At 36.0% G+C, this 23,224-nt stretch overlaps 2 protein-coding genes across 2 annotated transcripts in view; both read right to left on the reverse strand.

Annotated features, from left to right (window-relative positions):
* The window catches only part of LOC131930414 (ankyrin repeat domain-containing protein 33B), a gene marked incomplete at its 3' end in the record, with an annotated part of 29,050 nt that extends 17,284 nt beyond the window's left edge, over positions 1-11,766 (reverse strand). Inside the window, exon 1 of the mRNA XM_059286880.1 lies at positions 11,681-11,766. The remainder of the gene's footprint in view (positions 1-11,680) is intronic.
* A 3,979-nt stretch (positions 11,767-15,745) lies between these two features.
* On the reverse strand, positions 15,746-16,310 carry LOC131930415 (H/ACA ribonucleoprotein complex subunit 2-like protein). Its single transcript, XM_059286882.1, has one exon. The coding sequence runs from the start codon at positions 16,256-16,258 to the stop codon at positions 15,779-15,781; it is 480 nt and encodes a 159-aa protein (XP_059142865.1). The 5' UTR covers positions 16,259-16,310; the 3' UTR covers positions 15,746-15,778.
* Between the last annotated feature and the right edge of the window lie 6,914 nt (positions 16,311-23,224).

Below are 23,224 nucleotides of genomic sequence, written 5' to 3' on the forward strand. Positions count from 1 at the left end.
TGCTGTTGCGTAAAAAAAAATAAAAAAATAATAAACACAGCTGTAGTGTGAAAGATAGGCAAACGTTCAAACCATTTCCATAAATTATTTCCCTTTTTCAAATAGTCAAATAGGGGTGCTCAAAAGCTCTTTTTAATAGATTTGTAATAATCAAATTAAAAAGCAATTACTTATCTTAATTATTATTTAAAAAGAAATAAGTACTAAAGAATGGTATAGTATAAAAATGAAACGTAGTTAAAGTTAATAATATAAATACAAAAAAATAACATAACAATAAACATAACACGAGACACCATTACTTATACAAAGCTTCATATACTTTTAACCGACTTAATGATTAGAAGTATTATTCATACATACAAACAGATTTTCAAAACAGACCAATGCACTCATACACATGACATGCTGTTGTGATTAGATTTAATTGAATTTTTTTTTCAAAACCCGATCAGGCTAGAAAGGAGTATCCTATATTCGTATTGTGTTTGTGTGTGTGTGTGTATGTATATATATATATATATATATATATATATATATATATATATATATATATATATATATATATATATATATATATATATATATATATATATATATATATATACATATATACATATATATACATATATACATATATATATATATATATATATATATATATATATATATATATATATATATATATATATATATATATATATATATATATATACATAATAGGGGGGGGGCCCAAAAAATTTTTTGCGGGGTGGCCCATTTTTTCTAGTTCCGCCACTGGTGCTACTAGTGTTTTGGTGCTTAGGGGTTAAATATTGCTGTGATAGGTTCAAGGCATTTAAGAAATTGGAAAAGGATTGGCAATTTCAACACGTATAAACGCGTGTTTGGCTCGCCATTAAGAAAGAGTTTGAATCGTGTTTTATTAAAAACAATTCCTCGTTAACTGTAGTGGGGACGGTGTGGTCGAGCGGGAGAGCTTATGATTGCTAACTAGGAAAGTGTCGAGTTCGAACCCTTAGGGCAGAGGAGGCTCGTTATCTATGGACTCTTACCTATATATGTATTAAAATAAATCATGAATAAAAAGCAGGCTGAAGTACACGACAAATACACACTCTAACATGTTGACATGTACTACTTTAATTCAATGCGAGGACACACTCGAATGCTAAAGTTGAGAATAATGAAAATAACAGCAGTGACTGATCTATACACGCCATAGTGATATGTAAACACGCAATAACTTATCTTGAATTATAACTTTAGTGAAACACATAAAACAGCCGACCTTGGGTGAATCTATTGGAACACCGGTATTGACATTAAATTAAGGGGCAGCAACTCTGGCAAACTATTGCCCAATGTTTACTTAACGAGTTATTCAGCTTTTTAAAATTCCCGTGACCGTTTACTACGTGCTTTATCTTCACAACATTAAGCTTTTAATTCGTTGAAATGTTTATTTTAGGATTAGTGTCAGTCTCGTCGCGTTTTTTTCTGTTATCATTTTGGAAAGTCTGTCTCATTGCTGTAAATTTAGCAAGATATCACTTAAATGGAATGGTGTGATCGAATGATAGAGACTTCGGCTACTAGTCCAGAGGTCTTGTGTTCAGATCTCGGTCCCGACTCGAGACTGTAGCACGTCCGTGAGTCCACCTGATGGGTACCGAAGTCAGATTGGGGACGACACTATCCATTCATTAGTGAGGTCACGAAAAAAAACATGAACTACTACTATGGGTATTTTTAGTCTGAAAGGTGGAGCCTAACTTTAAGATACCAATCATAAGAAAATTATTCTTATATGAATTTGTTATATATATATATATATATATATATATATATATATATATATATATATATATATATATATATATATGTATATATATATATATATGTATATATATATATATATATATATATATATATATATATATATATATATATATATATATATATATATATATATATATATATATATATATATACATTATTTAATAGAATCCGACAATTGATAATTTCATCTTCTTGTGTCAACCGCCATCACGCCTACATAGAAGACAATATTCTATAATGAAAGCAGTTGCCATGTGTTTCGCTCTGTAACCCTCCCTTCCGTCGTGTGCGTCAGGTCGCTGGATGCAGATTTAATCTGGCCCAGACTAGCCATAGACACGTTTGGTGTCACAAGTTGGGACAGTGGCAGCTGAGGTGATTTGGAGACATGGGCTAATGAAGACAGGTCAATGGGTCAGTCTGAGGTTAAGTGACCTGGGCTAATGAAGACAGCTAAATGGGCCAGTGTGTTGTTAAGTGACCTGGGCTAATGAACACAGGTCAATGGTCTGAGGTTAAGTGACCTGGGCTAATGAACACAGGTCAATGGTCTGAGGTTAAGTGACCTGGGCTAATGACGACAGGTCAATGGGACAGTCTGAGGTTAAGTGACCTGGGCTAACGAAGACAGGTCAATGATCTAGTCTACGGTTAAGTGACCTGTGTTAGTAGGCCATCTGTAGTTAAGTGACCTGTGTTAGTGGGAAATGGTTAAAGAATATTTTTCCTATATAAATTATGTTTTTTTTTTCTAATTCAGTCCGGGGCTGGGGAGGGGTTGGTAGTGTTACGTGACAGCGAGCTCGCTACCAAGGCTTCCAGTCAGAGAAATTGTTTCAGCGCCATCGTCGTCAAGGGCTTCACGTCCGTAAACTTGATCCCACGGAGAAAGTTGACAACAGCGTGGCGATGAATAAACGTCATGTTTATTGCGGGGAAAAGTGCGAGTAAAATTTAGAAAATGGACGTTAAGAATTTGCGTTCCATAAATGTTGTGATTATACATTGCATGTTAATAGTTCTGTTTACGTAAAAGCTCTTGTTTTTTTGTTTTTTTTTTTACAAGCTTTTATTTAACTCACTTCCTCTGTTGACAGTCTGTCGACATTCTGTCGACAGTCTGTCGTCAGTCTAGATGGAAACGCAGGAGTGAAAATTCGGACAGTTCTACTTGACCGATACGATTCACAGTTGGCACGTGGGTCAAGACATGAAGACAATGCAATCTGAATCTAAATTTGACTTAATTGGATGCCTAATTAATTTTTTATGAATTAATTAAAATTTGGACCGAATTAGTAGGCATGTCTATCCAACTACACCACATACGTCATCACGTTCAATCAGGTTTAATAGCTGCGCTATCACGTTCAATAGACGCGCAATGGTTTTTAGTCTTGTAACACTATTGCAAATAAAACATGTAAAGTACTGAAAAAAAAATTCATAAAAAACGTTTTAATAACAAGCTTTTATGTAATGATGCACTAAAAAGTAGAAAATAAATTATACACTACTATTAAAATTACTATAAAGAAAAGCGTGGGTCTCTTCTCAAATATTAGTAAAGGTATCCAATAGAAACTAAAGTACTAAAGTGACCCACGATTTTCTTTATAGTAATTTAAATAGTAGTGTATAATTAATTGTCTACTTTTTAGTGCATCATTACATAAAAGCTTGTTATTAAAACGTTTTCTATGAATTTTTTTTAAAAATGTGCGTCTTTACTATTTTATGACCAGAATGTGCGTCAATGAAACAGAAATGGCCGCCTTAAAGTACGTCGCCTGCGGGTTTCTATTTTTATGAAAACTTCAGCTCATTAGCAATTATTTCAAGGCTTTATTAATACCGCCATTTAATGAATGCAGATGCCAAATGAATTATGAATTAAACTGATGTTAATCAAAATAGCACTTTTGTTTTCAATTTTTTTTATTTCATGATTGTTGACCAACCACCAATGGCTAAAATAAATTTCAGACGTTTTTTTTTTTTTAAAGACTCAAACTGGTTTATTTTAGGGGGGTGGACAGACCACAAAAAGGCTCAAAAATGAAAAAAAAAAAACAAATTTATTTTTTTACGGGGGGGGGGGGGGGGGGGGAGAATAATGACAAAAATATAAACATTAATAATAATGACGAATTTGGATGGAGATAAAGACAGTTAAAACAGAGTTTTCCAGTTCAACTACAACAATTAATTTTACAAATAAAGTGTATTTCGTGACTTTCCTGTTAATGTACCAATCGAATTCCGTATACTTCCTGAACCGTTTAATTCACGTCTTTAATAAAGATTTTTTTTACAAGAGTATTAGACACCAAAACAGTTATTAAGTCTGTACGACCCTCTGTCTGTTTCAATGGTTTTTAAATTTTTTGGAAGTACCAAACCCAACCTTTTTCATTTGCGCATTCACCGAACCCTTCTTAATAGTTCCATCGTCCGCACTGACAAAATCCAAGTGTATGTCGGATGTGTGTCTTGACCTCCACCGAACCCCTGAGACTGGCTCACCGAACCCCTTAGACTGACTCACCGAACCCTAGGACTGACTCACCGAACCCTAGGACTGACTCACCGAACCCTAGGACTAACTCACCGAACCCATTGAGACTAACTCACCGAACCCCTGAGACTGACTCACCGAACCCATGAGACTGACTCACTGAACCCCAAGACCGACTCACCGAACCCTGAGACTGACTCACCGAACCCTTGAGGCTGACTCACCGAACCCCTTAGACTGACTCACCAAACCCTTGAGACTAACTCACCGAACCCCTAGGACTGATCACCGAACCCTAGAACTGAATCACCGAACCCCTATGACTGATCACCGAACCCCTGAGACTGACTCACCGAACCCTTGAGACTGACTCACCGAACCCCTGAGACTGACTCACCGAACCCTTGAGGCTGACTCACCGAACCCCTTAGACTGACTCACCAAACCCTTGAGACTAACTCACCGAACCCCTAGGTCTGATCACCGAACCCTAGAACTGAATCACCGAACCCCTATGACTGATCACCGAACCCCTGAGACTGACTCACCGAACCCCTGAGACTGACTCACCGAACCCCTGAGACTGACTCACCGAACCCTTGAGGCTGACTCACCGAACCCCTTAGACTGACTCACCAAACCCTTGAGACTAACTCACCGAACCCCTAGGACTGATCACCGAACCCTAGAACTGAATCACCAAACCCCTATGACTGACTCACCGAACCCCTGAGACTGACTCACCGAACCTCTGAGACTGACTCACCGAACCCCTGAGACTGACTCACCGAACTCTAAGACTGACTCACCGAACCCTGAGACAGACTCACCGAACCCTAGGACTGACTCACCAAACCCTTGAGATTAACTCACCGAACCCTTGAGACTAACTCACCGAACCCCTAGGACTAACTCACCGAACCCCTAAAGTTCGATGGAACCCAGATCTATTTGTCTGAAATCGATCACCTACTTAGTTGTAAGGAAGGGAATTAAAATAATTCGGCCATTCGGGTACAGCCTTGTTAAGTCAAATAAAAATTAGTCTGAAGACAGTTCAAATCGGTTATTTGAAAGTAACTACACAATCTCTCGTGGAAAGAATAAGTGGCCAGTGTATTTATTTTTAATTTTTTGGGGAATTTTTTTCAAATCAAGATTTAAAATAAAAAATATAATTGGTTTTCAAATTTTTGAAGACTTTAATTTTTATTCTTGTTCCGAATTATGGACACGTCGTTAAAATGTGGACGGGGTGGGGGGGGGGAGGATATAGTTTTATTTTCATGACGTCAGCGAGTCGTCTGGAACTCAACAATGCTCAACGTCTGAAGTATTCGCATGAAGATAACACAAAAAGACACTTAAAAATTAATTCTGGAATGTTCTCTCTTGGTCACGATCTGTCCCTGGTGACAATGAGCCTCATCCTCCCTCTCTCCCCTCCCGATCTTAAATGCCCGCAATCTCGATTCTCCCCTCCCCCCAAACCCCATCACATGGTACATTGACTTAACAATCCAAACCCTCACCCTTGTATTTCACTAAAACAAGTGTCGCATTTTGATATTAGTGGTTGCGAACCAAAAAAAGTCTTGTGTTTGAACCCCCAGGCCGATGAGGCTCCATAGCTGAGGACGGCAACTCATCTAGGAGAGACAACTCTAAAAGCAAAACAACTGCTGCCTTGTAGTTTGTTCTTGGTTTAACATAGGCTATGTAAGCAAATCCCAAAAGAAAAGCAGGTTGAAATCAGCGTCAACAGCTTATATGTTGACACGTGATACTTAACTGTGTTGGAGGTGATCTCTTCCATCAATAAAATTGAGAACGAAGAAGAAAAAATAACTGGTCGAACTCTACCCCCCCCTCCTCAATTCACGTGGTATAATGACTTAACTATTTCAAACCGCCAATCAATTACACCCCCTCCCGTAAACATATATCTCATGTTAACTTTAATGTCAACCCTCAATCCCTCCTTCACATGGTAATATTGGCTTAACTGCCCAAACCGCAATCCCCCTTACACACAACGTTCTCTCTCAGGGCCAAGGGATAAGGGTAGTGTGTAACGTGTATTGTGTGTCTTATACAAGGACATGTGTATTGTATAAAATGACTGCGCGCAGTTTCAAAACTACAGAGCGACTGCGCAACTCAAAGGGAATATTGCTTTTATCCCATCTCCTGTAAAAATATAATGAAAGCTGACTTTACTGTCCGAAAACACCCACCCACCCCCCTCACCCCACAGCCACACACTCACACACACAGTGCTCAAAGACTAGACTGAACAAACTGAACTATACCCTATGTAACACACCTACACTGCAAGTTGATGCCACTGAACAAGCCTCTCCCCTCCCCCTTTACCCCTATCTTATTTTAACTACGCACCCTTCATTCCTCATAAAAATATCAATTTAACCTAACTGCCCTCACTCCTCTCCCCTACCCCCCTCCATCCAAATTTCTCACCACCCCGCTATCCATTTTATACCGTTGGGGAGACGGGTGTGATAATAGCCACTATTTGCGACTCGCTTAGTGTGTAAATTAACCAGTCCACAGTGTAATAATTCCCCATCTGCGTCATCGGCAACCAATGAACGTTTTTTCTTCATCGCGTCACGTCCCCTCTGTTACTTTATTGGATCAACAAGCCGCAGGATAAATATAGACTTTGACCTAGATTACACACGAGACTAGACGTCACATAAAAAAAAGGAACCAGAAAAAAATGTACTCTAAATTGAATTTGGGAATGTTTGAGTTGCCATGATGGATTGATGAAGCCAAACTTATATGTTTTGATTACGCGCGTTTGATAAATCGGCTCACTAAATCATATCGATTGTAGCTTTATGATAATCTTGTCTAAAACATCGGAACAGTTTACCTAAATTATGAGCTTAGGGAGGAAGATCACATGAATTAAAAAATGTTTAGAGAAGATTTGGCTAATAGATTGAATACGTTTAAGTGCTTATAGAATATGAAGGCTCGTATATTGTCAACGTGCTTAAACAGATTTTGGCAAATATATTGCCTGCGTTTAAATTCTTAGAAAATATTTAGACTGGTAGATTGCCTAAATTTAAGTGCTTAGAAAAGATATAGGCTAATAGGTTGCCTACGTTTTACATATAGTCAATTGGTTTTCTTAAAATGGATTATGAGAAGATTGTGAAACTTTTAAAATTTCTAGACTTGGTTCATCTGAGAGATATATGAATAGTTTAACTAACAAATCTGATCCGGTACCCCAAAAGCTGAGTGGACTCAAGGACGTTCTGTGGTCAGGTACTCCCGTTTGAGCAGGGTGGAGTCGGGGACGAAGTACTGTTGGGTACCCCATCTGAGCTGGATGAACTCAGGAATATATTCTGTCTGGCACTGATATATCCAGTAGGGCACATGAACTTGTAAGGAAATCATTTGCTAAAACTTGATAAACTACTGATTGATCAGATCTTTGATAAATTACTGATGATCAGACCTTCCTTCTAAAACTTGATAAGCTATCGATTGATCAGATCTTCCTACAAAAAATTAATAAACATCTGATAGATCAAATCTTCCAACTAAAACTTGATAAACTACTTATAGACCTTATAAAACTTGATAAACTGCCAATGATCAGATCTTCCTACTAAAACTTGAAAAACTAAAGACTGATCATAATTTCTACTAAAACTTGATAAACTACTGATTGATCAGACCTTCCTACGAAAACTTGATAAACTCCCGATGATCAGACCTTCCTCCTTAAACTTGATAAACTGCCGATGATCAGATCTTCCAACTAAAACTTGATAAACTTATCAGATCTTCCTCCTAAAACTTGATAAACTGCCAATGATCATGTCTCCCCACTAATTATTCTGGTCAAGTGTTATGTCTAGACTTAAGCACGTGACTGGAGAAATCGTGACTTATCTCAAATGTGAGACGCTTCTTCAAAACCCCTTGGCCAGGTGGCCGATTGGCCAGTTGGCCAGCTGTAGCTTTCTGTGACATGAAACTAGGCCAAGATTTTGGCCATAAAACTGGCCCTGGCCCTGGCCCAATACGAGTTGTTAAGAAAAAAGCAGAAGTTCAGTCCGGATTTGCGGACAGGGTAGTTGTATGGTACAGCGCACGACTGCTAAACCCGCAGTATCATGTATGGATTACGGTAAGACGTCCCAGAGTCCACTCAGCTCTGATGGGTACCTGGCTCATGTTAGTGGAAGTATTGGCGGTTAGACTTTGTATTAACAACACTAACACTATTCGTTCAATTTGCCGAAGTCATATAAAAAAATTATACTTCGTCTACACCAGTTATCGAAACGGTTATTTTTGCAGCAGATATGTAGGTTTTAAATTTAAATGAACGTTATTAATGTACACGTTGCATGAAGTAGACAAAAGAATTGCAATTGGCATTACTCTTAGATTCCCATTGAAACCCACTGTAGGGTTAAACTTTTATTTTTATAATTATAAAAATTAAACTTACTTATTTGTTTTGATAGAGTCTTTAATCGTCGGTTTATTAAGATAAAACTATTGTTTAAATGGTTTTAAAGCATGTTAAAGAAAATTGTAGTAAAATGTGAACAAACAAAGCTCTAGAATAAATAGTTGTAATAAAAATTAATGCGTTAACATGCTATAGACTTCAATGTTAACTAAATTTTACTATTTACAAAATTAAAAAAAAAATTAAATACTTTTAAAAGTGTTTTACAAATTTGTTTAATTTTTTTTTCAACAACATAACAGAAATACATACTAGGCTGGATCTACAGGCGAAATAAATAAAAGTTTTTAACCCATCTTTTCGGACCTCCGTCCAAACAGTGTTTCTTCCAGACTTTTTTCTCCGGGGGGCACTTGAAATTTTCGGGGGGGGGGGGGGGGGGACACTGTTAAAAGTATTTATTTTCTATATAAATTATATAAATTTCATTTCGTTCGGGGGGGGGGGGGGGCGGTAATGCCTGGAAGAAACTATGCGTCCAAAAATCCCCGCCTATCTCCCTTAACCACACCCCCCTCCCCCTCACGAACTCTGCCAGTTTTTTTTAGGTCTTCTAAAACCCGTACTTAACTCTTGAACTTTCAGTTAATTTAACCCTCATTACACCAGGCCCCAGGGACTTCCGGGGCAGTGACGTAGCGGGTTTTCGTATCTCATATTTAAATTATATTACCTCACCCTACCTCACCCTACCTCAACCTACCTCAATGTCTGCAAGAATCTTTAGTTTTTTTAAAATAAAAAGTATTTTTTATCAGCGGTGATGCGGACTTTCGAACTAGAATGTAAATAGTCTATATTCACGTGCGGATTTAAGTGTAGGTGTGGAGTGTGTGTGTTGGGGGGGGGGGGGGGGGAAGATGTGTGAGTGTCTTACCCACGCCCACACGTAACAGATTGGGATTACAGACACAGTTAGATATGTGTGTGTATTTATAAGTCGCTATTATTTCAGAGAAATAACTTTTTTTTTTAAATCTGTATAACATTTACTACAAGGATTGGAGTGTGTGTGTTGGGGGGGGGGGGGGGGGTGAAGATGTGTGAGTGTCTTACCCACGCCCACACGTAACAGATTGGGATTACAGACACAGTTAGATATGTGTGTGTATGTATAAGTCGCTATTATTTCAGAGAAATAACTTTTTTTTTTAAATCTGTATCACATTTACTACAAGGATTAGAGTTAAGTTTAGATTTAGCGGTAGAGATTTGGAATGTTGACCCGTAAGTCTCGAGTTCGAATCCAGGTTCAAGTCAGTAGACTGTCCCTGAGTCCACCCAGCTCTGATGGGTACCTGACTCACGTTAAGGAAACACAGTATCTCTTCATATACCGACTTCATAGAAACAAGTTAACTCTATTTCACCTGCACTATGGACCTCTATGTTCTAAAAATTAAGTTTATATTGTCCGAGTATAGCATTTGAATTATAATTAGCAGAAATGTTAAAACTTATAATACAATCAAATGTGTTCTCTCGAAGTTCCATTTTCTCAGTCTATAATAGAGATAAAACACTTGTAATATTTAACAATACATTTGTAACTTATGCTAATCAATTAGGTAATTGTATTAACATTGTTAACAAACAACAGAACATTCAATGCGGGACGTGTTTATAATGCAGAACGTTAATGTTACCGATAACATTTTAACACATTTAGAAATCTTCCTACAAGCAGCTGCAGTGTTTAAAAAAATTTCTGCTAATTTGATAAAAGCGAATTCTCTCCGTTATCTGAGAAGGGACAAAATAGTTTTTCATCAAACACAGCCGAAAACAAATTAAATATTCAGAAGTTGTAGTGAGAACGGAACATTGAGTCTGACATTTCAGTTTGTGTCTTAAAGGTTTGGCTTTTTTTTTTTAAACTTCAGTTTAACGTGTCGCCCAAAAGAATGAACAGAGGCGTCGTAGGCGGAGGGGAGGGGGGCGGACCGCACCGCGTGACACCATTTAGGGGGATGACACCAAGACAAAACACTTGCGAAATATATAGAATAAATATGGTGGGTTTTTTTTGGCCTGTTCAATGGATGGTTAATTGGAGTTAAAAATATTTTTTAAGTACGTAATGACACACCAGACAAGGGAGGGGAGGGTGTGGGTGGTAGGGGTGTGAACTATGACGTAAAGATAAAAACTATAGAGACAACAATGCTACCTCCAGGTGTATTAACAATCGACTATAAAAAAAAAAACATCATTAGTATTAAATTTATTAATTGTGAACACTTCAAAGCTTTTACCGGGGAAGGGGGAGGGATTGACACCAGCTGCAAAATGTACAGAGAAAAAATAGATAGGGGGCGGTGGCACCACAAGATTGGTGACATCCGACCTCACGATGCCACTGAAAATTTGTTTTAATAAACTATTAGAACATACTGCATTGTATCTAATTCGTAATGAATGCAATGAATAGCTATTATAAGACAATGAAACTAGCCCACACCTATATCCCTCTAATATTTTTGTTTGTATTGTACTCGAGAAGGCCAGGTCTATGATGCTTGGATTCCAATTGCTATTTAATTCATAATATATATATATATATATATATATATATATATATATATATATATATATATATATATATATATATTTGAGTATGTGTTAAAATGGCTTGGTGGTTATCACAATAAAATCAGTATACAGTACTGTTAGAAAACAAATGCGAATACAGTTATATCAGTACCATAAAAGTCTTATCTTCGGATTTTCGGTTATCGGTAAACTGACATCCTTATCCTTATATTAAATACCTATCTAAAACGTCTTACCTTCTGATTTTGAGGTAATCGACAAATTGCCTTCCCCCTTTGTTTTCCTTGTTGTCCAGGCTTGCGATGGGTCCTCTCCGATTTAAAAAAAAAAAAAAAAAATCCGTTTAAAAAAAACCGTCCTCCGTTGATGACGATATCACAATGGAGCCTGCAGACGATCACATCTTAGTATGATTGTAGCCCAAACCCCATAACTCTTGCATCACGGGCTGGAGAAATACACACTTCCGAGTGGAGCTATTTCTTTTAATGGGAGATAATCCACCAGAATTTTAGTTTCTTTTTTTTATTCTTCAACACTCTAATATCTACTGTTTTCTTGTTTTATTTTTTTTCTTCAAAAAGAATTTATTTTTTATACGTCTAAAATGAAATCAAACCGTGATATCGTTCAACAGCTTAGTGATTAGAAATCACAATTTTTAAAATAAAAAAATCACCACAAAATCTTGTCTATAATAAAATAATTTGCCAAAAAGGTATAAAAATATCTTTAAATAAATTCACTTTTCCAAACCAGAAGAGGAAAAATAAACTTATTTTTCCAAAATACAATGATTCTCTAGTAATCCTTTAGAAAAACACTCCAGTTCGTCTGAATACACACGATTTTGTCTGAAAATTCTTCAGAAGTCTTCCGAAACGTCTGGAAAAAAAAAGTCTTTAGGCTGAAGTAAATTTGGAAGAGAGGAAAAAAAAAACACCCAACTTCGGTGGCTTCGTTTGTAATATTTAATTGTTCTCTCCCCTCGTCGCCGGGGTATATTTAGAAAAGTGCTTGAAGATTTGTCTCCCCTGACGCCCGTGCTGAACGCGTCTCCTGTTCCGTGGGACTTGAGATATCAGAACCAGATCTGGAAGCGTGTCAGCTATTGGAACAAAAAAAAAAACGTTGGGACGGTTATATGTCTGAATAAATTAATTCTTTAGTCACATGGGATTGAACATTAAATAGCAATCAGTCTTTTTTTTTTTTTTTAAATATATATATCCAGAAGTATACATGAATAAATGTGATTTATGTGTATATCTAAATGAATTATATAAATTGTGTGTGTACTTGTGTGCCTATGTGCAAGTCAGTGTGTGTGTGTGTGTATTTGCGTGTGTGTTTGTGTGTGTTTTGCAAGTAGCCTATACAAGTCTTTTAAAAAAAAACAATTAAAGCGGTCTTGAAAAACAAAAGAAATTAAAAAGAAATGAAACAAATTTCCATTTTAATTAAAACTGAAGTCAAGTATTTTGTGTATAACTGAGCTCGCAGTATATCAACTCCTTAATTATTAAATTAACGTAACCTTAAGCAGTAAAAAAAAGTATAGTTCCCTTTTTGAACCTGACGGTCCATATGGCAAATGAAGTAGAGTTCACCTGTTTCTGTGACCTCGTCATATGAAAGTGTGGTCGGTACTATGCCACCATAAGCGTAGACACGTCAAGATTATTTAGATTTTTAAAATATAAATTTCCTTACAGCAAGTATTTTTGTTATGTGACACCTAATTTTTTAATGAAGTTTCAAAGACCTTGAAGTACGATTGGATGAGGCAATACGGGGAAAAATTTAATAAATGCAAGACATGGGATTTATCTAGTATTAAGATATTGGAACATGTTTAGTTGTCGCTCTTATGAAGTTAAAGCAACAATGTTAATGGAAATAATGTCATACTTTTAATAAAGATGTATATAAGTTAGAAATTAGTCGCATGGTCGAGTCGGTAAGGCTCATGGTTGCTAAACCTTCTTCTTCTTCGTTCTTAATTGTGAATATGGTGGAGGATTCAGACAACAAGTCCAACTTCGTGGACAAACCGGACTGTGGTCTCCAGTTTGGCAGGTGCCCCATATAATTTTTCCCTGAGTGGGGTGGGCAGGGGCCAGTGTCTGACTCGTGCCTGGCTATACAAAGTACATTCCTGGAGTACGTGCTCCGTATTTTCCGGGGCCTTGCCACAAGGGCACATTTCGCCACACCCAACCTTCAGTTTTCTGTGCATGTGTTGATTTAGTCTGTTGTGGCCTGTTCTAAGTCGAAAGATTATGTATTGTTGTTTTCGTGTCAGATTATAACAGCCGTCGTCTTTATTGTAGTGAGGGTGTGTGACAGACCACATTAGCGTTTGTTTGTTTTTTATTATTCTTTTTATTTCTTTTTGGTGTAGCGAAATTTCCGGTTGTGGTTTCTTTCCCCCAATTTTTGCCAGCTGGTCTGCGATCTCGTTACCCTGGATCTGGCAGTGGCCCGGGATCCACTGCAGCACAATTCTGCTGCAGGTATTTTTTAGCCTCTCTAGTGCTGTCGTGTTTGAATATAGGACTCTGGATTTTTTAGGGATTGCAGGACAGATTTGGCATATGTAAGAAATACAATCTGACTATTCGGTGATTCAGGGTGTTCTGACAGGAGGTTTGCTGCATGTTCTAAAGCTTCTTTTTCTGCCCTAAAATTGTCGGATAGGCTGCCTGTGGCTATTGCCTTTTCCAGGCTTTCTCCGCTTGGCCATTCAATAAGGATGCCAGCCCCGCCATTGTTTGTGGCATCTTCAGCTGAGCCATCTGTGAAAACTCTAATCCAGGTATTGCTGGGGTACTGATCCTTAATGTGTTTATTTGTTATTTTCTTAAGTTCTTCTAGATCATAGTCAGATTTTTTTTCTATGGTGTCTATTGAGTCAATAATGGTTAAATGACAGTGGGAGATCCAAGGCGGGGAGAGGTTTTGAGTTTTTATTGCTTCAGGAATGATATTTTCGATTTCATATTTCTTTTTCAGATTTTTTGCTTCTTTGATGAAACTTGTTCTTTGTAGTCTGGTTGATGGACTGGGTTTCTGGAGTTTTTGTTTTAGGTTATGGTTTTCCAGTGCCTCTAGCTTTGTGTATTGAGTGAGGATTTTTGATTCTCTTCTTTCTTCTATTGAGCTAAGAGCGGCTATTTCCTCCATAGCTTTTATGGGTGTTGTTTTCATGGCTCCTGTCATTATTTTCAAACCAATGTTCTGAACTTTGTCAATTTTGCTAATATTTGTTTTTGCTGCTGAGCCCCAAGCCGAAGCACCATATTCTAACGTAGGTCTCACATAGCTGGTGTAGGTTTTTTTCAGGATGTGGTGATTTGCTCCCCAGTCTGTTCCTGCCAGTTTCCTCATTAGATAAAGTCTTTTGATCCCTTAACTTTGCGTGTTTTCTATTTGTTTTCTCCAGGTAAGTCGAGTGTCAAAAGTGACTCCTAGGTATTTGTGGTGGTCATTTTTTTCTTGCTCTTGGTTTTCTAGGGTTAGTTTCATTTTTTGATGTTTAGTTGATAAGGTGAAGATTGAATAAGTTGTTTTCTTGGTATTGATGGATAAGCCCCAGTTTTTTGTGTTGCTAAACCGAAAAGTCTCGAGTTTGAACGCTCGGGCAGATGAGGTTCGTTAGCTGGGGACAGCCACTCTTCTAGGAGAGACAACTCCAAAATCAAACAACTGCTGCCTTGTAGTTTGTTCTTGGTTGGACAAAGGCTATGGAAGCAAATCCAAAAAGAAAAGCAGGCTGAAATCAGAGTCAATGGCCTCAATGCCAAATCAATAGTTGACACGTATACTTAATTGTGTTGGAGGGGATACCTTCCAACACTAAAATTTAGAACGAAGAAGAAGAAGATCTAATATGCATCGTTAATTGAATCAGGATACGGTTTAACATGGTTTCGCAATTAATGTTTAAATTTACGATACGGAAGACAATAAGAAACACTACTCATACATGATCAAGTCAAATATAATTTAAGTAAGTATATGCGTTTGAAAGTTATTTTCTTCAATAATATTTTTGTACTATGAGGGTCCTTTTGATTTGGATATACCAGGAAAAATTATATTTTACTTCTCGCATTCTGCCTAGCAAGCAAAAATTGCGTTTTAAAACTGGTTTGAAATCTTGCTTTTTTTTTTTTTAGGGTCTAGCTAGACACGCTCATGTGGTAGGGTTATGCTAGACACGCCCATGTGGTAGTCCAGCTAGACACGCCCATGTGGTAGGGTTTTTTTTTTTTTTTTTTTTTTTTTTTTTTTTGAATTTATATTTATTGAAACAAGTTTTAAAGCAATTTTTAGTATGATGTTGGTATTTCAGCAATCTTTGCCTTACATTCCTCAAACAGATCTTTAAAGGCGTCATGGTGTTTAATTAGCACCACACATGCTTGTCGTTTTGTGCCGTAAGATTCACCAAGTTCAGATTTTGAAGGTGTGTAGCAATATGGAATTTCCCCTTCCTCACAGACTATGGGAATATGTGAAATGATGTCATATGGACTCACATCCCCAGCTAAAATGACAATTTCCTTATCTCCCTTTCGTAAACGCTTTTGGACATCTTTGATTCCTTTGTGTAGGGCATTATTTGCCTTGGCTTTACTTATCATTTTGTAAAGTCTTTTTGTTAATTTCTTGGAGGCCAATGGGCTGGCGATTGGACTTAAATGTTTGACTTTCTCCTCCCAGCTGATTTTGGGTTGCTTAGTGATGCTCACATCATTTTCACTTTCGTCAATAGATTGGTCCACATCGGATCTCTTGCGTTTGCCCATGACTTGTTGTTTTGCGACTCTTGTTCGATGGACTACAACACTCGGAAATAGAGAGCGTTTGATTTTGCGTACGATTATAACAAAAAAGTTGTTCGAGCTTTGACTAAAAGTAACTACTGTTTAGACCTTTTTTAGAAGAATCACAAGAAAAAAAGTTTGTGTTCTGCGGTGAGAATTTTGTTCCAAGAAGTTTTTCTCTTCGAGATATTAATTTAGTCAAATATCTCTTCTGTTCTAATCATTTCTTATGTAAGCATATTACAAACATATTAAAAATTTTAAAATATATTTAATAAACCTATTTACACGGTTACTAAAATGTATGTACACGTTTAAAAAGATTCCGACTTACTTCCCTTTTTTTAGAACAAAAAAGCGGCAAATTCGACACAAGTTCTGATTTAGTATAGAAGCTAAGGAAATTCTTAATATTTTTTTCCATTTAATGTTAACCACAGACACACTATTACCCAATGGATTACCACAAAGTTTAGTATATATTAAAATAGATCTATTTTATTAAAATATTCATATATGAGATAGTATGTAAAACATGGATAAAATATGACATGAGAGCTATACGACATCACACTTTTTCTATTAATAATATCATCATTTAACATTTATAAAATATAATTCGATATCACTACATCTAATAGTATCATCATTTAACGTTTATAAAATATAATTCGATAGCACTATATCTTATAGTATCAACATTTATAAAATATAATTCTATACCACTACATCTTATAGTATCACCATTAACGTTTATAAAATGTAATTTAATAGCACTACAACTTATAGTATCATCAATTAACGTTTATAAAATATACTTCGATAGCACGACGGCATATTATAGTATCACCATTAACGTTTATAAAATATAATGTGATAGCACTACAACTTATAATATCATTAATTAACGTTTATAAAATATAATTCCCTAGCATTACGACATCTTATAGTATCAACATTAATGTTTATAAAATATAACTCGATAGCACTACATCACAATGTTTCTAATAGTATCACCATTAACGTTAATACAATATAATGTGATAGCACTACAACTTATAATATCATCAATTAACGTTTATAAAATAAAATTCGATAGCACTACATCACACTGTTTCTAATAGTTTCACCATTAACGTTCGAACCTAGCTAAATCCGCTGGTCTGTAATAATTCCAGAATCCGAACACCTCCTCGAATGAACACGAAACAGACGTCAGCTTGAGATAAAAGTGTTGACCGGAAACAGTCGAGGGGCGGTGGTCTTATACAGAACGTCTGGCTGAAATTAAGAATGGCTGACACCCACTCGTCACCTCTCACCCCCCGTTAAAAAATCCGAAAATAGATTTCCCTCCCTCCCTTCCACCCCAAATATCCCACCACCCACCCCCACACCCGTCGTTACATTGAGGGGAATGTCAGCACTAAATTTCTGCGAGAGTTGGAGAGATTGTGAGCTTTAAAATAATGCATTTCTTAATAAGGAAACGCTAAGCTAAAGGGAGAGAAGAAGCACTTTGCTGCGAGACGACACGTAAAATGGCGGACAGGATGGGAGTTAACCCAGAAAATTAGGCCAAACTTGTGATAATAAAGATGTTTTAAATTTAATGGTTGTATGGAAAATTTCAATGCAAGATATTGTAATATTAAATTTTTTTTTCAAAAGGAAAGTTTTGACATGCATGAAAGAAATGAAAACTATTTAAAGTAACAGCAACCTTTCAACCATAAACCTTAGTTAAAACATGGTTAACAAGTAAATATAATAAAACAATTATCTTTGACAGTGGATTATAACTTAATGGGTTTGAGGTATTTTTACAAGCTTTTATTTAACTCACTTCCTCTGTCTGTCGTAAGTCGTCAGTCGTCAGTCTAGACGGAAACGCAGGAGTGAAAATTCGGACAGTTCTACTTGACCGACACGATTCACAGTTGGCACGTGGGTCAAGACATGAAGACAATGCAATCTGAAACTAAATTTGACTTAATTGGATGCCTAATTGATTTTTTATGAATTAATTAAAATTTGGACCGAATTAGTAGGCATGTCTAGCCAACCACACCACACGCGTCATCAATAGCTGCGCCATTACGACCACGTAATGGCTGCGTTCAAAAACCATTGCGCGCCTACTGAACGTGATATTCAGTAGGCGCGCAATGGTTTTTAGTCATGTAACTCTATTGTAGATAAAACATGCAAAGTACTGAAAAAAAAATTCATAAAAAACGTTTTAATAACAAGCTTTTATGTAATGATGCACTAAAAAGTAGAAAATAAATTATAGACTACTATTTAAATAACTATAAAGAAAAGCGTGGGTGTCTTCCTTAACATTAGTAAAGGTATCCAATAGATACTAAAGTGACCCACGCTTTTCTTTATAGTTATTTAAATAGTAGTCTATAATTTATTTTCTACTTTTTAGTGCATCATTACATAAAAGCTTGTTATTAAAACGTTTTTTATGAATTTTTTTTTTTCTGATCTCATTGTTTTTTGTTGTTAAACAAGCTGTACTACAATGAAAGCTGTTACAGTTAGAAAATGTTACATACCGCACTGACTCTGCCATATAACTCTGGTACAAAACAGACACTGAATGTTAAATCTATACTCAATGAATAAAATATCACAATTAGAATCATTCATGTTAGATTTTTGTTTTATTTGATGTGTATCGAAATAAATAAATAAATGGCTTCAAATAAAAAAAAAATTGTTTTTTGTTGTTGCACACCTTATTTTAGTCTAGTTCTTATGCCATTTTATTTTCTCCCTTTGATTATTATATATGCAATTGATCTTCATGTCTTTGATGCTGTGTAAAATCTATCAAATAAATTATTATTACTTATTTAAATGTTTAAAACAATTGAATTAATAAACAAAACAAAAAATATATTTTAAAAAATGTTTGAGGACTGTATAGATATAGATGTTTGAAAGGGAAGAATGTTTGCTTTGATGTGTCTCATTGTAATAACATAACTTTTCCGATTGCTTAAAATTTGTATCATTTTAATTCTCTGTAATCCCAAATTTATTACAGGTCTACTTAAAAACACAAATTCCACTCTCTCTTCATCCCCCCTCCCCCCCCCCCCCCCCGTCCCCTCAGCCCACCACGCCGAGAAAAAAATCCCTTGAATCATCATTTAATTACACATTTGCATTTTCAGTTTCAGGTTGGTTTTTTTTTTATATATATTTAGACGTTTTGTATTAGATTTATGTATAAGTAAACCTTCTTAAATGAATGAAAGCAGGCTACAAGTAAGAAAGAAATATTACTATTGTAAATCTGTATCAGTCCTCACAAGCCGATGATGAAAACTGTAATACTAAAGCGAACACACAGCTGACGCTATAAATTACGTGTCTGAGGCCAAAAAAAAAATTGTTTTTGTTGAAAAACAAAAAAAAAAAAATGGTTAGATCAAATTTTTATTTTTTCGAAAAAAAAAATCCAACCAGTCTTATTTTCTCTATTTAAACACAAATTCTCCATACAAACATCACCGTAGTATTGTTATGTTATTAAAACGGTAAATGAAAATTGAAAAAAAAATGTTTACAGTAATTTTGCTAAATGTCAACAAGGCACCCAAGACGAAAGACCTAGCAGCCAAACCAGTAGCAGCTCCGGCACCTAAGGCTAAAAAAGTTAAAATAAACCGGGAGTGATCTCCCCTAAACTTTCTAGAATATTCTTATATAACTTGGAATATAGACATGATTTTTAATTACTTAAACTTTTAAAAATGGAATAGAATCTCATAGAAAAAAGAATTGCGCACCAAGCGAACAGCAAAACAAAATGTGCATAATAGTGCGGAATATTATTAGTACTTTATAAATTTACATGCTTTTTTTGAGAAATCTGAAATAGCGTAAATTAGTACTTCCGGTCAACGGAAATTACTCAAAATTTTACAGAAGATAGAGACTTAGATTTTTCACTAACATGTGAAATTTCATTTATCTATCTGAAATAGTACTCAAGTTATAGGCTTTTGAAAAATTTAAAGTAGAAAAATAGCTCAAAAGTTAATACGAATCTACGATTTTGATAAAATACTTATATATGAAATTTCATCAACCTAGCTGTAAAGGTTATCGTGTTTACACACAGACAGACAGACAGACACACACACACACAGACATACGGACAAGATTGCAAAATTATGTTTTTATCGTATCAGAGAGGTGTAAAACGTCGTGATTTGTAAAAATCTCGATTTTTTTTTTTGCACGATTACAAGACTTTCTCTATACTTCGTATATACGAGAAAGTAAAAAGACGAGAAAAAGACTTCGCCACCTCCCTAAGTTGATGCAGAAGTAGTGAAAGCTAAAGAAAAAGCACTTAAAGCAAAGAAGACAGTTGTTCGCGGTAAACATGACAAAAGAAACCGCAAAATAAGGACATCTGTACATTTCCGTCGTCCAAAAACCCTTAAGCTGCCCAGGGCTCCCAAGTATCAACGCAAGAGTGTGAACAAGAGTAACAAACTTGATCAGAATGCATTGATTAAGTACCCTCTGACCACTAAGTGTGAACAAGAGTAATAAACTTGATCAGTATGCATTGATTAAGTACCCTCTGACCACTAAGTGTGAACAAGAGTAATAAACTTGATCAGTATGCATTGATTAAGTACCCTCTGACCACTGAGTGTGAACAAGAGTAATAAACTTGATCAGTATGCATTGATTAAGTACCCTCTGACCACTTAGTGTGAACAAGAGTAATAAACTTGATCAGAATGCATTGATTAAGTACTCTCTGACCACTGAGTGTGAACAAGAGTAATAAACTTGATCAGTATGCATTGATTAAGTACCCTCTGACCACTTAGTGTGAACAAGAGTAATAAACTTGATCAGTATGCATTGATTAAGTACCCTCTGACCACTTAGTGTGAACAAGAGTAATAAACTTGATCAGTATGCATTGATTAAGTACCCTCTGACCACTAAGTGTGAACAAGAGTAATAAACTTGATCAGTATGCATTGATTAAGTCCCCTCTAACTCTGAGTGTGAACAAGAGTAATAAACTTGATCAGTATGCATTGATTAAGTACCCTCTGACTACTGAATGTGAACAAGAGTAATAAACTTGATCAGAATGCATTGATTAAGTACTCTCTGACCACTGAGTGTGAACAAGAGTAATAAACTTGATCAGTATGCATTGATTAAGTACCCTCTGACCACTTAGTGTGAACAAGAGTAATAAACTTGATCAGTATGCATTGATTAAGTACCCTCTGACCACTTAGTGTGAACAAGAGTAATAAACTTGATCAGAATGCATTGATTAAGTCCCCTCTAACTCTGAGTGTGAACAAGAGTAATAAACTTGATCAGTATGCATTGATTAAGTACCCTCTGACCACTTAGTGTGAACAAGAGTAATAAACTTGATCAGAATGCATTGATTAAGTACTCTCTGACCACTGAGTGTGAACAAGAGTAATAAACTTGATCAGTATGCATTGATTAAGTACCCTCTGACCACTTAGTGTGAACAAGAGTAATAAACTTGATCAGTATGCATTGATTAAGTACCCTCTGACCACTTAGTGTGAACAAGAGTAATAAACTTGATCAGTATGCATTGATTAAGTACCCTCTGACCACTAAGTGTGAACAAGAGTAATAAACTTGATCAGTATGCATTGATTAAGTCCCCTCTAACTCTGAGTGTGAACAAGAGTAATAAACTTGATCAGTATGCATTGATTAAGTACCCTCTGACCACTTAGTGTGAACAAGAGTAATAAACTTGATCAGTATGCATTGATTAAGTACCCTCTGACCACTAAGTGTTAACAAGAGTAATAAACTTGATCAGTATGCATTGATTAAGTCCCCTCTAACTCTGAGTGTGAACAAGAGTAATAAACTTGATCAGTATGCATTGATTAAGTACCCTCTGACTACTGAATGTGAACAAGAGTAATAAACTTGATCAGAATGCATTGATTAAGTACTCTCTGACCACTGAGTGTGAACAAGAGTAATAAACTTGATCAGTATGCATTGATTAAGTACCCTCTGACCACTTAGTGTGAACAAGAGTAATAAACTTGATCAGTATGCATTGATTAAGTACCCTCTGACCACTTAGTGTGAACAAGAGTAATAAACTTGATCAGAATGCATTGATTAAGTCCCCTCTAACTCTGAGTGTGAACAAGAGTAATAAACTTGATCAGTATGCATTGATTAAGTACCCTCTGACCACTTAGTGTGAACAAGAGTAATAAACTTGATCAGAATGCATTGATTAAGTACTCTCTGACCACTGAGTGTGAACAAGAGTAATAAACTTGATCAGTATGCATTGATTAAGTACCCTCTGACCACTAAGTGTGAACAAGAGTAATAAACTTGATCAGTATGCATTGATTAAGTACCCTCTGACCACTTAGTGTGAACAAGAGTAATAAACTTGATCAGTATGCATTGATTAAGTACCCTCTGACCACTAAGTGTGAACAAGAGTAATAAACTTGATCAGTATGCATTGATTAAGTCCCCTCTAACTCTGAGTGTTAACAAGAGTAATAAACTTGATCAGTATGCATTGATTAAGTACCCACTGACTACTGAATGTGAACAAGAGTAATAAACTTGATCAGAATGCATTGATTAAGTACTCTCTGACCACTGAGTGTGAACAAGAGTAATAAACTTGATCAGTATGCATTGATTAAGTACCCTCTGACCACTTAGTGTGAACAAGAGTAATAAACTTGATCAGTATGCATTGATTAAGTACCCTCTGACCACTTAGTGTGAACAAGAGTAATAAACTTGATCAGAATGCATTGATTAAGTCCCCTCTAACTCTGAGTGTGAACAAGAGTAATAAACTTGATCAGTATGCATTGATTAAGTACCCTCTGACCACTTAGTGTGAACAAG

Source organism: Physella acuta, unplaced genomic scaffold, assembly GCF_028476545.2.
Source record: "Physella acuta isolate Inbredline_101_S28 unplaced genomic scaffold, ASM2847654v3 ptg001770l, whole genome shotgun sequence".
Lineage (NCBI taxonomy): Eukaryota > Metazoa > Mollusca > Gastropoda > Physidae > Physella > Physella acuta.